This window comes from Pyrgilauda ruficollis, unplaced genomic scaffold (genome assembly GCF_017590135.1).
Source record: "Pyrgilauda ruficollis isolate IOZ18807 unplaced genomic scaffold, ASM1759013v1 scaffold47, whole genome shotgun sequence".
In the NCBI taxonomy this organism is placed as follows: domain Eukaryota; kingdom Metazoa; phylum Chordata; class Aves; order Passeriformes; family Passeridae; genus Pyrgilauda; species Pyrgilauda ruficollis.
Window position 1 is genome coordinate 2,023,889 of NW_024526266.1, and position 15,203 is coordinate 2,039,091.

Below are 15,203 nucleotides of genomic sequence, written 5' to 3' on the forward strand. Positions count from 1 at the left end.
AAAAAGTTAACCGTGCATCCCGAATTTATCACTCTTGAAAGAAGAGTTTGTCAGGATGGCCAGAGACCAGCCAGTGCACAGCAATCAATGGGAAGGCTTTTGGGTCTAGTCAAGCTTCTTTCAGATTTACAGGAACTGAATAGAGGCATAAATCTGTCACCGCCTGATGAAAATGGAGGTAATTAAATTTGCAGGTGTATATAATTGTCATATTGATGATCTGTATAAATCAGCAGAGCCAGCAGAGGCACAAAGCACACCCTGGGCACAGAGGAGCTGTTTGCCCACCTGCCTGGCCAGGAGACAGGGCTCTGGGGCACCCACAGGGCTCTGCCCATCACCACATCCTCCTCCTCCACAAGAGACTTACTCCAATTGCCTCCAGAGGCAACAAAAGCAGCAGGACACTCCACCCCTTCCAGCCACCTGCAGCCTCATCCTGGCTACTACAAAATCTCCTGTGGCTGCAGGAGGGTGAAGGCAGGACCACAGGCATTGAGAAGCCTGACCATGGAGATCGTGGGGGGTTCTTTGCAGCAGCTTTGAAGCCCTCAGCCCAGGTGCAAATGGGGCACTGACTTGATCTTTTAGCAATGCTTTTTTTTTTTTTTTTTAATTTATTTTAACCTTTGTTATTTTGGGAACTTTGAAGCCTAAGCTGCTCCAAGGCAGCTGCCTTTGTAGGAAGGACAGAAAGTGCAGAGTGGGGATTTGAAAGAGGGAGAGAAACAGGGAGGGGAAGAAATGGTGCTTCACAGCAGAGGTCTGCAACAGCTCCTCCACAGTTTTCCCCACATCCCAACAAACCCACCCTGAGAGGCAGCTGGGGCTCTACAGGTGATTTGGATGCAAAATGACCACGGTGCTTCCACTTCTCCAGCACTGTGAACCAGAGAAACCTCAAAGACCTTTGCAGACCTGCACACAAACCTTCTCCCCCTGCCCCAGTGTGACATCCCTGAGTCCCCAGGACGGGTGCAGAGCATCCTCTCCAGCCACCACAGCCCAGCCCAGCTCAGTGCCACGGGGATTCGCTTCTCCTGCCACGCCACCAGGGACAGGAACACCAGGGAAGGCTTTCCTGTCACCTCCAGCAGCCGAGGCCCCTCACACGTGTGCACGGGCCGACTTCGCATCCCGAGCCGAGCTCCACATACGTGCGGCAACTGGATAATTAAAAATTAAGGAAGAGCTTCTGCATTGCAGTCCGAATTATGTAACACTGCTCTTGGGTTTCAGCACCCATCAGCTCTGTGCCCTCACACGGCAGCACGGCCCTGCCTGTATTTACCTGCCTGCCTTTCCAGGCAGGGCTCGCACCTTTGGCATTGGGGAATCCCAATGGCACAACCGTAGGCAGAAAGTTCCCTTGCATTTACGTGGGGGGGAAAAAAAAAGGAAGGAAAATCTATTTCATGCTTTTGGTCATGCAGTGGTGAAACTGGAGATGGGCAGAAAAAAGGGGATGGAGTCAGGGTGCTTCAGCCCAGCCAAGCACAGAAGAGCTGCCCTCGCCAGGACAGCACTCCCATGGTCATGACCAGGGAGCTTCTAAGCAGGGGGCTGCTGTCTCTTGCTCCTGCACCAGAGAAGCAGGAGCTCATTTTAGCAAACAAGCAGCAAACAAAATCAAATCAAGATGAGGAGTCAGCTGCATTTTCAGTATCTCAAGAGCAAAGAGCCCTGCTGGACTCTGAGCACCAGTAACTGCAAACTCCTGCATTTGCAGCCATTTCTTTGTCTTAACCCTGCCAGTTCTGGCTGCTGCTGAGTCCAGGGCTGCCACTTCCTCCTGCTGTCTCTTCTTCCTAGCATCTCCTCCCTTTCTTGGCCAGAAACCCACTGACTACACAGCCATGTCTCTTGCAGTGCTATTCCCAGGACCTGGATGCTGCCACCTGGTGTGAAACCAGCCATTAATTCCTGCTGTGATTCACTCCAAAGGTCACTTCACCAGGCTCTGGGTGCAACAGCTTCAAGAAGCCACCAAAGATGCTGTTAGTGGCTCTGCCATCACTGCTCCTAAGGCTCCTTGGCTCCTGCATTTCTTGGCTACCTCCTCATGGTGCTTCCCTTCCTGCCCTCCCTCCACTTCCCTGGTACTTCCCTGTTGCTGGCACGGTGCTTTCACATCCACACTGCCTTTCATCCCCAACATGTGAAAGCTGGGAAGACCCAGCCCTGAGCTGTAATTACAGGGAGGTCAGACCCATCCCACCACCATCCCACAAGGAGATGAGCACCACTTCCCAGGAACACCCACATCCCCCTCCCAGCCACCAGCCCCAGCTCCTGCAGGACACCCCTTTCTCCCCGTTTGTGCCACAGCATGAATGGACTGTGGGGGCATGCTGGGGCTGAGGCTGAGTCTTCCAGGGTTAACCAGAGATGTGCCTTACTCTGCAAGCACAAAAAGGCAGAAACATGACAATAAAAGCTGTGGAAGCTTCCCAAGTCCAAGGCTGACTCCTCTCCCACCATCCATGGAGGGGGATGAGCTGTTTCTCCTGCCCACCAACTCTGAGCACACCACCACCACAGCACACCCAGGAGAGAGCAGCTCCTGCTGAATAACTAATAAAGCTGGTTTCCTTTTTTCCCTGGAAGGATGTTTCAGGCACTGCCTTGCTTGCAGGTGCTTGGACACACATCTCAGGCCACTGAAGCTGCACCTTGGCACGAGCTGGGATGAGATCCTTGCTGACATTTATAATTCCCCCCAGACTGCCAGGCCATACATGTCATGTCTGCAAAGACAAACTCCTGGCTTGCCCCCTTGGCCAGCAGGAAAGCCAGCAACTCCACAGCAGCACGACAGCCCTGGAGTCCCCTCGCTGCTCCTCTCCAGAGTTCTCCCAAAGAGGCAAAAAAAACCAGAGCCCAGCTATTTCTGGCTCAGCAATTCAGGAAAGGCTGGGAGGGGCAGCACTGGGGTGGCAGAGCAGCTCTGCACTGGCACAACCACACTGGGATAGCAGTGTCTGAGGGAGCCTGGGGCCAGCCCAGGGCACTGGAAGGCACAGCAGCCTCTCCAGTCCAAACAGGAGATTTCCCAGAGGCTGCAGACACTGGGGACATCATTAGGGGAGCAAATGGGCCGAGAGCACAGCAGCAATTTGCAGACCCTGCAGCCACTGCTGCACAGTAGAGGCTGGCAGGAAAATCTGGGAGTGGGATGTCTCCCCTGCCAAGCATTCCCCTTCCCTCCCAAAGCCACCCAGCTCAGCTGGCCTGATCCACACAGGAGCCTCCCTGCCATGGGCTGCCCTTCTTGCACTGCCTCCTCCTGCCACCCTCATAAGGACAAGCCCCCACAGCCATGCTGAGCCACCCATCCCCATGCTCTTTCTGTATCCTCACCCCTCCTGCAGCGCCCTGAGCCCTCCACTCGCGCCATCCCCTCCCACACACTCCGTGCATGGACCTAGAAAGGGTCTTTTAATCCTTAAGCCACCTCTTCTGAAAAACTCCCCTGCTCCTTCCTCTGTGTTGGAGTAACCCCACGGGAGGAGGGTGTTTGGTGGCTGTGGGGCAGGGGCACGGGAAGCTCCGGGTGCCTGCCAGCCCAGGAAACCGGCTCCCAGCACGGTACCCTCGCTCTCTCACTCCCCTTGGGATGCCAAATTAATTGCCTTGTCTCCTGGAGCTTTTAGCTGGAGCAAATAAAAGAAAAAGGGGGGTTGCCAAAACCCATAATAAGGTCTACAGTTCCTCTGAGCTACAAGGGCTGCTTTAAATTTCGGGGGTTTTTTTTCTTTTTTTTTTATTTGAAGGAGGTTTCCATGGTAACTGTCTCCCATCACACAAGAGCCTGTCCTGGGGATATTTCGGGGTTGCTAATATCTGCCTTCCCAGGCAGCCACTGTGTTGTGACGGTGACATCGCAGCTGGGCTTTTTTGGCAGAGGAGGAGGGCAGGGGTGCAGCAAGGAGGAAAAGGAGGTGCCTCTCCCAAAAAACAAGGTCAAGATCCTGCCTGTACACACCAGGCAGGCCTCCATCCCAAAGGGCTCAGGCAAACAGGCTGTGGTTTTCCTTGCACCACTGACCTGATTTGGGAAGCACTCACAAGGCAGTGCAGCCCTCACCAGGCCAAGCAGATCTGCCCTGTCCAACTAAGAGCACTGGCACCTTCTGCCACCTTCTCCTGCCCTTCACCCAATCCTTAGGAAGGAATTCTTCCCCGTGAGTGTGGGCAGGCCCTGGCACAGGGTGCCCAGAGAAGCTGTGGCTGCCCCTGGATCCCTGGAAGAGTCCAAGGCCAGGCTGGACAGAGCTTGGAGCAACCTGGGACAGTGGAAGGTGGAAGGGGGTGGAAGGAGATGAGCATTAAGGTCCCTTCCAACCCAAACCATTCTACAGTTCTGGGATTCTCCAATTTCTCCAATTTCCTCCACCAGGTTAGTTTTCAGCTGGATCAGCTCCCTGCAGGAGCAGAGCCAGCTCTCTGCATCCCCCAAGCTGCTGGCTCTGCTATGCTCATTAGTCATCCTAATTACTGAGAAGCCTCAGAGCTGGCCACAAAAGGGGCTCTGTCCCTCTTAGGTCGGGGCTGCAGACCCCAAACCTCTGTGACCCATGAGCCCCCACCAGCTAGAGGGTCCCTCAAGGATCCCCTCCTTCCCTTTGATTACAAATGTTCAAAAAAGTCCCTGCCCACTTCCCAGTGGATCTCAGGCTCTGCAGGCAGGAACCACGGATGGAACAGGCTCAGACCCCTTCCTCAGCCCATCACCAGCAAAGCAGACCCCACAGCAAAGCCAAGTGTGGGGTCAGTTTAACCACATCCCACACCAGGCTCCAAGGAGCCCGCACCAGGTCAGCGTCCATCCCAAGGACGCCCTGCTGCAGGGCAGGCAAACAGGCGCAGAAACACCAACAAGCCCACGGGAGCAGGGCACACTCTCCTCGGGGTGATTTCTCAGCAAAAAGCTGTAGTGGGACAGCCAGAACCTGGCAATCAAAAATCTTCTCTTATCTAGACAAATCCCCCAGCTGCTGTTTGGGGTGAGCCACCGGCCACAGCTGCAGAGATGCCAGAGCCCAGCAATTTGGAAGTAAAAAGGACAACCAGTCTTAAATGACAGAGCTGTCATCATCCAGGCACTGCCTTAATCCCACCAGGCAAAAATTCCTTCATTTGAAGGACTGCTCTGCAGCAAGGCTCCAAGAGAGATGATTTCAGTCTCTGTTTAGCTGGCTAAGCAACCATGAAAAAAATAAAACATAACAGAATATAAAATTAAACTGAATGAAACAAAATAGAATAGCATGGAAGAGCATAAAATAAATAAAATAAAATAAAATAAAATAAAATAAAATAAAATAAAATAAAAATATGGGGTATGGGATGCAGCCCAGGAGCAAATGCCACTGGCACATGGAGAGGAGGGCAGAAGTGAGACAGTGAACCTCAGGGTATCAGTATGGCTGTCCAAGGGTCCCCTCCAGCAGTGGAACCACAGCCAATTCCACGGGTGTAAAACCCACCAGAAATCTTTGTGGGGCTTTGAGGAGTGCCCACATGGGCAGCCCAGCCCCCAAAACAGGGACAGGTCTCAGGGCAGGAACAGGACCAAGCCTGAGCATCCCTGCCTGGACACGGGTTGAGACATTCAGGAAGGGAGACAAAGCCAAGGCCCAGGAGCCCTGCAGCCCCCTTGGCCGAGTGCTGGTTCCCTGCCAGACCCTTCCACCACCCTGGGAAGGCCAAGCAGCCCCACATCCCACTCCCCCCACTGCTTTCTGGGTCAGCCAGATCCCCTCCCAGCCCCGCTGCCGCTGCAGCCAGCTGGATGCGCGGTTGCTGTGGCAACGGGTTCCCAGAGACGAAATCCTTATTTCTTACTTTTTCTTCCCTTGGCTAAGGAAAAAAAAAAAAAAATACAAGAGGCCCTGTATATCCCCCGTGGCAGCAAAACATCCGTGCCCAGCAAGAGAGCAGGTCTGCAGTGGGCACAGCATGGGGACAAGGTGCCCGTGAGGATGGGGACGTGTTCACTGTGCCTCCCTCCTGAGCCCCTGAGCCCCCAGTTTGGCCACAGGGCACTCCCTGCTCCTCCCTGGCATGCTGTCAGCTTTCCTGCAGCGTTTTCCACCCTGCCATGAGGTTTTAAGGGCTGTCCCTGCTCATAGCTGAGGTTGGTGCTGGGCTCCGTTGCCTGGAAGAGGGAATGTTACCAGGCACGGGGTGTCCCCGGTGCTTCAGTGGCTCTGAGCAGCTCACCTCACTCCAGGCTCTGGACCCCCAGGAAAAGGGATGTGGTTATGCTGCATGGCTAAGAGGAGTGGGGCCCCACCAGCAGTTTTCACCCAATTATTAGATGAGCTATTAGATATTGCTATTAGACAAGCATGTCCTGCCCCACCAGGTGCTCCAGGGCAGGGCCAGGGAAGGATGCACCCCCTTGATACTTCCCTCTCTGCTTTGCTGGAAGCTCTGGAAGCCCCCAAGCCTTGGGGACAAACATCTCCCAGAGCAGACCAGACACCCAGGAGCACTCTGGGTGCTACATCAACGTTCCACCAGCAGCAGCAACCACTCCAGGAGGAGACAGCAAGAACGTGGCACTCCTGGATTTTCAGCAGGCATACACCCCAAGCATCCATCTCAAATTCATGGAAACAGGGGTTCAGAGCCCAGCCAGCTCAGCTGCTGCAGCTGGAAGGAATTCAGTGAATCCCACTGCCAGGATGGGTGTTGCTAAGGGGCAGGAGGGCAGCTGAGATGGGGTGAGCTTCTGGGACCTCCTGAGGTGAGTCCCCCACTGCCCTCCAAGCCACCCAGCAGGAAGATGACAGCAGCTGTCCCCTCGCTGGGCCTGGCAGAGCACAGATCACACCCATGGGTTTCAGAGCATGCGACAGTGTCCAGGATCAAAGCCAAGTCCAATTAATGGCTCACAATCTTATTACAGAAATTATTGCAGGATCTTGAGTAAAAGTCCAATATAGCCACTCCATTCCATTAGTCAGGCTCATTTAGTAATTCAATCAATCTAAGCAAGGCAATTGAGCTCCCCTGGTATCATTTAACTTGGTTATTCTCTAGGTAGTTAAGAATTTCTTCATATTTGCTTCATTATTTCACCATAACACCTATTCCCGGGTGCAAGGTTCACGCTGTGGGCCCCATGGTGGAGTCAGCCCTGCTGCAGCCCCCTGCCATGCTCTGCTCTCATGAGATGGTGACATATGATGGTGGGAATGGGGCCTCTGGTGGTGATGCCCCTGGGAATTAAGTCAAGCCAGGGAATGGCACCACGACACCCCCAAGAACTGCCTCCCACCATGGAGAGCTGCCACCAAAGAGCTGCCCTGCGTGCCACAGCTTTGGGACCCCCAGCCAGCATCCAGATGCAGGTGAGAGGAACAAAACTCAATAGGATGATGCTCCTCTCACTTGACATGGAACTGGAAAAAAGTATGGGATAATGCTACCCTGCAGCCCCTTGGTTCTTGCTTCCCTCCTCCAGGGCCTTTTAGGAGCTGGGGGTAGAGGGCAGAGTGGGAGGACACAACCTCCAGCAGCCCACAGCAGCAGGGAGATGTGTGGGACGAGGATGGGAGGTGGCAGGTGTCACATCTGGCCAGAGCTGGGGCGGGCGGGCACTCCGGTGGCCGTCACCCCGACCAGCAGCAGCCACATCCCTCCCTGATCTGTCTCACATCCCTGCAAACCCCCCCCCAAATCCTGTTATTAACCCAGGGAAGTCAGGGCCAGAGCTTCCAGCAGGAGAGCCAAGAGCTTAGCTAGGATTTAACAAAAAAAAATTGATTAGATATTTCGGGGAGATATTCAAGAGCAGTTAAATATGCCCAGCTCATCGGTGCCTTTGAAAAATCTCACCCCTCTAAAAAATTAGAATTGATTTTGTATTTAAAAAGGAATCTATTTAATTTAAAAGTAAGATAATTTGAAATCATGACAGCTTGTATTAAGGCTGGAGTTTATGATAATCTATTAAAGTCATTGAAGTTAAGAACCATCTCCCATCCTCTGCTGCTGAGGCTCCCGGGAGGGCAGTGGGGAGTGGGAAGTGGGGAGATGAGGGGCTGCACTGCCCTAATTCAGAGCACACCAACTGGGCTGGAAACCTGGAGAGGCAGAAGCAGCTCCTTCAGCTCCTCCACACTCAGGGGGAAAAAAACCAGCATGCCAAAACCATCCAGTATTTCAAGATCTTGAAATATCTGGCACCCAGAAAGCACGAGTTCAATCCGTCAGCTCTGCTTTCTCATTCCTCAAGTCGATTTTACACTCAAAAAGGTATTTCAAGACTTTACTTTTCAAACATTTATTGCATTACAGAGAAGGCGAAGGAGTCAAAGACTCCTTCTTTGGCGCGGTTTTTAATTGCATCACAAATCTCCGTCGAGCCCGAGGGGCTGAGGGAAGCCAGGATGCTCATAAATACCCCTCTTGCCACTTTATAAACTGCAAAGGATGGGGCCCGAAAAAATTAGCAGCCTGCAGGAGTGTGAATCCACTTAATGACATATCAAACGTGGCTGGATGCTGCCGAGCCAAGCAGTGAGGGAGAGGGGGGTGTGGAGGTGAGCAGACAGGGAATATTGAGCTGCAAATTAGCATTTCTTAATGGCCACCAACCAGCAAAATGCCTCCTCCCCTCAGGAAAAAATACAACTAATGCAACAAACACAAACTGAGATGAAAGGCGACCATTCCAAAAGAAGGTTTGCTTGGTTTAAAGCAGGATGAAAGCAGGTGATTTTAAATGTGGGCAGCCCGGTGAGCAGCAAGCGCCCTCATCCCAGCTCCCACACCCTTGGCACTTCCCAGAAATTCAGGAGCTGGGAGAAAACCCTACAGTAAAATGGGGAGATGGTGTTGGAGTCCCTTTGGGGATAAACATATAAAGCAGTGTGGGTTTATCGGTGAGAGCCCTGAGCTGCTCCCGAGCAAACGCAGGCAGTGAGGCAGCACGTGCGCAATTAAAACTCGCTCCACTCATTAGCAAAAAGAGCTGCAAAGCAGGGGAAAGCCTTGTCCAAGCACCTCGCAGAAGTCATAACCCCACAGACAGCCCATCTGCTTCTGGAGGAATGGAGGAGCAGACAGCAGGCCCCCACGTTTGGGAGATCTGAGCGCCAAAGCACTCACAGGTGTCTCTGGCAGCAGTATGGACAGAGCAGGGAGGGTGAGACCCAAAAAAGTGCACGGAAAGCAGGCAGCCAGCACTGCCTCACCCTCTTGTGTGAAGATAAATATAAAGCTCATCATTAATTCATGTTACCAGAGCTCCCTGTCAGGGGTTATCAGGGGTCAGGAGTCAAAGCTGTTTTTGGCATGCCCAGTTCAACAACTCCCCCAGCACTTCAGCTCTAACAAGCACCATGCATGGCTCTCCAAAGATCCCACACAGTTGGGAGAAAAATCCATCCATCCATCCATCCATGGCTCTCCAAAGATCCCACACAGTTGGGAGAAAAATCCATCCATCCATCAGTGGGAGGCCTGGTTTGGTCACTGTGGCACGGAGGTGTCACCAAAGCAGGGGAACCACACATGGCAGTGTCCATGAAAACTAGCCAAGCTCAAAAGCCCTGGAATTATTTAGGAGGAATTTGAAGGGGACACCAGGACCAGAGGTGGATGATATCCCAACATCCTCGTGCTCCCTGATCCAGACCCTTTCCCAGCTACTCCCCTCACTCATCCCCATCCTGTAGCCACCTACCTGCATGCTCACACCCTCCTTGACAGGAAAGTGAGGCATGGAGAGACCCCCCGCAAAGGGAGCTGATCCAGAGCCCACATGGCAGAGCCACTGCCATGAGCCTCTGAAGCACTTCATGGTGCTTCCAGCCCAAACCCAGGCCCTTTCTGAGCAGGGCAGCACCTGGGTCTGCTCCAAGCCTGCCAGCCAGGGTGGTAGCTCACCTTCCCTTGGGAACCCCTCTGCTGTGCACAAGCCCTGGATCTGAAAACCACCAGAGCAGAAGCAGCAGCTGCCCAGCTCCCCCTGGTTCAGACACTGAACCAGACCAGGCTCAGGAGCATGTGGGGATCATCCCCCACTCCAAGACATTATTTATTACACATTCAAACCCAGCAAGGTGGGTGAAATGAACGGGTCTGGCTTTTGCCAGGGATGGTGCAAGAAGCAGTGTGAAGCCCCATTTCTGGGAAGATGCTCAAACACACCCTCCAGTCCCCACACAAGGGCTTGTGAAAACACAAACAGCCACTCACACCAGCTCCAGGGATCAACCTGGCATAGCCATGTCCCCAGTGAGTGTGAAGTGTGTGCAGTGACAGCACTGATGCTCCTGAGTTTTTTGGGCTGGGGAACCTCCAAATCCAGAGGTTGCAGCTTCTGACTTGCCAAGCCTTCGTCTTGCAAGACTTCTGTGCATTTCAGAGCTTCTGTCATGCAAAAGCAGTGTCCAGGCTAATAGTGGTGGTAGTAGTAGTAATAACAATAAAAATAATAATAATAAAAACAACAATCCCACACAGTAAAGAAGCACAAAACAGTAACACCCACAGATGGCAAAGTGGCCATGCCAGCTTCAAGGCAAGCTCTTGTCTCACAGGGAGAGGTAACATGGCATTTCCCAGAAGTCACCAAGCCAAACCCCTGGCAAACAGGGGTCCCACAAGGTGCCCCCTCTTGCCAAGCCAGCTCCAGCCTCAGTATTCCAGGCAGGAAGATTTGAACTGGGATCACCTCTATGTCTCCACAGTCCAAACCCCTGCATGCTGTGGGCTGGCACAGCACCAGCAATAGTCATGTTTTTGGGGGATCAATGTCCCAAGCAGCAATGCCCCAGAGAGCCTGGCCAGCACCAGGACATCAGGCTGCACTGGCACAGGGCTTGTCATCCTTGTATTTGTGTGGCAGCAGAGACGAGAAGGATGCAAAAACAAACCCCTGCCAGGCATCATCAGTGCAGCGGGGGCTGCCAGGGCAGGCAGCTACTTTCCTGCACTGCCCAGATTGTGGTACCTCATGGATTTGAAAAATCCCTGAGGAAAACCCTACAGTAAGGGCTGGGGTCATGCCCAGGAACCTCCTCCTGATCCCCACCCAGGTGCTCCCTGCTGGCGGCACCCGAGGTCCCGGGGCCCACGGGGGTCTGGCTCCACAGGATCGGGTCTGAGGGGGCCAGGGGACGAGCACTCAGGTGGCCTTTGGGGCACCAAGGTGGCGGGGCTGGCGGCCATGGCTGCGTCCCCCCTGCATCCGCAGCGCTGCTGCCTTGTTGCCACAGCAACGCTCTCCGGCCTCGCTGCAGCATCCCGCAGCACAGGGCTTGGGCCGGGAGACAGGGGCACAGCACAGCCCGCTGCCCCTGCCACACAGCCCCTGCACTCCAGGAATCACCCCTGCCTGTCCCCACACACCCTCCCACGGCACCAGCAGCCCCACGCCTGTCTCTGCCTTTCTCCCGGGAGATGGGGGATGCCCACACAGCAGCCAGTGCTGCCCCAAGCCCACCCAGCAACCAGGACTGGGGGTCTTAGCACATGGAGGGGTCCATAGGCCATGGAAGTGATGAATTGCTGGGAAAAAAAACCCAGTCTGGGGTCACCACTATACACCAGGGTGGTACAGCGGGGCAATGTCACATCAAGCAACACACCAGTATCTCATTTTTGGGCCGACTTCCAAACAAGGGTGGCATTTTAAAAACTTCACGGGACACCCAAGGTGCAGCCGGAGAAGCAACAGATGGGCAAGGCTTGCAGGAGGTGACACAGCCACTGTGGGGCTGCTAGGAAAGTGATGGTGGCATTTGCCAAGGGCAGAATGTTATGTGTGGGCAAGGAACTGACGTTCTACACCAATGTCACCAAAAATGAAACATCTCAGGGACTTGTTCCAGGTGGTGAGGAGGGAAGCAGGTCCCTGCACACACGGGGTGGAGGCCTCGCTCTGCATAAACAAAGGAGCAAACTGTCTGCTCTTTTTGGGCTTAAGGAGCGCATGAGTTAAGTGCAGATAAGCCTCACCCAGTGGATGAAGAGCAGGTGGGAACCATCCAGACCGTGAATAGGCCAGAGCCTAAAACCTGGGGACAGAAGCACCGGAGGCAGCAGGGTGGGACAGACTGAGCAGCGGAGTATTTTTCCATCAGGCTGCGGGAAAGGTGACTCTGCTCGGGGGCAGACAAAGCAGAAACCCTCACCTCCAGCCGGGCACGCTGGGAGCAGACTGTGGGCCTCCTGCCAGCACCAGCCGCCGGTGGCCATCGATCGAGCCCCGCGGATGACAACCTGGGCACGCACCGAGCACCCCGGGCCTGCAGCATCTCCAGCCGTGATGCTGCAGCGGGGGAAGCGGCACCGGGCTGAGCCAGCCGCGGGGCCGAGATGCTGCAGCGGGGTGTACCGGCCCCGGGGCCGGCCCGCCGCAGGGCGCCGGTGCGGCAGGGAGGAGCCCCGCCGCCGGGGATGCTCGGGGCCCCGCCGCGCTCCCGCAGGCTCACCCAGCACGAAGTAGGGCAGCTCCGTGTTCTCCAGGTCATCCACCACCACCATCTCGCCGGGGAAATCGTTGCGGACCGAGAAGAGCAGCTTGGGCTCGGCGGCCGAGGGGCCGTGCATGATGCTGAGGTCGTTCTCCCGCAGGAAGGGCAGCGCCGACACCGTGATGCTCTTCAGCTTGCACTCCAGCTCCTTGGCCGCCGCCTCCGCCGCCGCCTCGGCGGGGCCGCTGCCCGCGGCCAGGCAGCAGCCGGCCAGCAGCGAGCACAGCCCGGCCAAAGCCATCTTGGAGCCCCGCGCCGCGCTCCCGGCGCCGGGCGGGAGGCGGCGGCGAGGGGCGGGGACCGCGGGCCGGCGCCTCCCCGTGCGGCGCGGCTCGGCACGGCTCGCTCTCCCCGGCCGCCCGCCTCTCCTTTCCGCCCCTTGCCCCGTTTCCCTCCCCATCATCTCCTGGTAAAGAGGGAGAACCGCGGAGGGATGCGGTGGCGGGAGGGATGCGGGACTGCCCGGCCCCGTTCTGCACGGAGAATAGCGCGCAGGTACCACCCCCGCTGCACAGGATGTATCCCACACCTCCAAAATCCCACACCTCCGAAATCCCAGGGGAAATCCCAGGCTTCCAAAACACCACGAGATATCATGGAACCCAAAGCCCCAGAAGAAGTCACTGACCTCCGAAATCCCAGAAGAAGTCACTGACCTCCAAAATAAGTGCCAGGAGAAGTCGTGGATCCCAAAGCACCAGAAGAAGTCACAGACCTCCAAATCCCTCAAGTTTACATGAAATAGATATCATTGTCTGTATGTGTGCATGTGTGTATATATATATATATATGTATATTTATGTGTATATATATATGTATATATATGTATATACATATGGAGCATAAGGGCAACCCCAAACCTGCTGGATTTGGTTCTTTTTCCCAGATCCGGATGCTTTTTATTTTCACCCTCTTTAAGCAAGCACAAAGCAGCACTGGCAGCTCGTCTGACAGCCACACCTTCCTGCACACACCTGTGGTCCCCACCGCAGCCAAAATCTTCGGATGGAAAATGTTCTCTTCCTCCACGGTGGGGGAAATGGCCAGTCCTCATCCCAGCAGGAATACATGGCTGTGTTCTGCCGGTGTGGTTTTCCCAAAAGGACTCTCCTGATAGCAGACAGCTGTGGAACAGGGTGTGGAGCCATCACAGAGCTCCCACACCACAGCTCCACACCATCTCCTCATGGGAACAGCTCCGTCCCACCTGGCACCTCCACGAAAACCACACACAGCAGATATTTGTGATTTTTTTTTTTTTTGTATTTTTCTTTTGCAGAGCTCTCCACCTCCTCCTGTGTGGGTTTCCCTGGATTCCTCCTCTCTCATGTGTGCTAGCTGTGAAGCCTAACATGCCTCAGGGTGGGCATTGAGGGGGGACAGCATTGTGCCCCACACACCCCAAGCAGTGGGTGCTGTTCCCCAGACTGATCTGTCTTTTTTTAACCCCCTGTATTTTTAACTTCCATGACACTTTGGGCAGGAAGAACTATGCTGACCAGAAATTACCCATTTTCAACAACTAGGGAGAAGCACTGAACTAAACCAGTGGGGATGTAGTGGAGTGTGTTTCAGCAGTGCTCTCTCCCTCCAGCAGCAATGGGCTCAGGATCAGGAGAAATCAGGAAAAATCAGAAAAAAAAAATGCAAACAAACAAAAAAACCCCAAACAAACAGAAAACCAAATGGGGAAAACTGGGGAAGGAAAATCAGAGAAAAAAAAAAAAAAAAAAAAAAGGAAAATTGAGCAGTGGTGTTTTATAGGATGTGGCCCTCCTTTTGTGCTCCTTTTGGGGAGCACAGGGAAATCCCACTGGATGACTTCCACAAGGCCCTTTCACTGCTGCTCTTTCACCAGGGGATACGAACTCGTTAACAGGAGCTTCTCCATTCTGAAAAATAAAAGTTAAAAAAAATTAAAATTTTGCATTATTTAGAGGGTGTCTCCAACAAGGTTCTTTCAAGGTTTGGAAAAGGGATGCACCCCCAGGAGCGGTGCCCATGGAATGCCTAAGGAGGCGTGAAGAGGAGCAAGGAAGGGGTTTGGTGGGAGGTGTGAAGCACCCAGAGGGATAAATAGAACACATATAAAAAAAAACATCCGAGAACACAAAATCTGCTGTCACTGACAGCGACCTCCTGCTGCTCACCGGGGACGACCGGCACATGAGGCTGCCCAGAGACCCTGGGAATGTGGATCCCTGCAAGTGTTCCACGCCCGGTTGGCAGGGCTTGGAGCAACCTGGTCTAGCGGAAGGTGTCCCTGACCATGACAGGAACGGGATGCTCTCCAGGGTGCCTTCCAGCCGCCCCATTCCCCGATGCCGCACATCCCGGGATGCTCTGCAGGCTGCCTTCCAGCCGCCCCATTCCCCGATCCCGCACATCCCGGGATGCTCTCCAGGGTCCCTTCCAGCCGCCCCATTCCCCGATCCCGCACATCCCGGGATGCTCTGCAGGCTCCCTTCCAGCCGCCCCATTCCCCGATCCCGCACATCCCGGGGCTCTCTAACCCCGGGTCGGGAGGCGGGAGCGGGACCCCCGCGCCACGCCCCGCCCACTCCGGCCAATGGGAACACTTAGGGCCGCCGGCGGCGGCTCTGATTGGCTGCAGCCGCTGCATATATTATCGGCGCGGCGCGGCGGCCCCGCGGAGCGCGGCGGACCCGGCGGCCGCGGCTGAGGGGAGCGCGGGATGGTGGCGGC

The 15,203-nt window shown here is 54.8% G+C and overlaps 1 protein-coding gene across 1 annotated transcript in view; it reads right to left on the reverse strand.

Moving 5' to 3' along the window:
* ASTN1 (astrotactin 1) overlaps window positions 1–12,738 on the reverse strand; it is a 45,127-nt gene extending 32,389 nt beyond the window's left edge. Inside the window, exon 1 of the mRNA XM_041479011.1 lies at window positions 12,456–12,738. Coding sequence (XP_041334945.1) covers window positions 12,456–12,738 — 283 coding nt within the window. The remainder of the gene's footprint in view (window positions 1–12,455) is intronic.
* Between the last annotated feature and the right edge of the window lie 2,465 nt (window positions 12,739–15,203).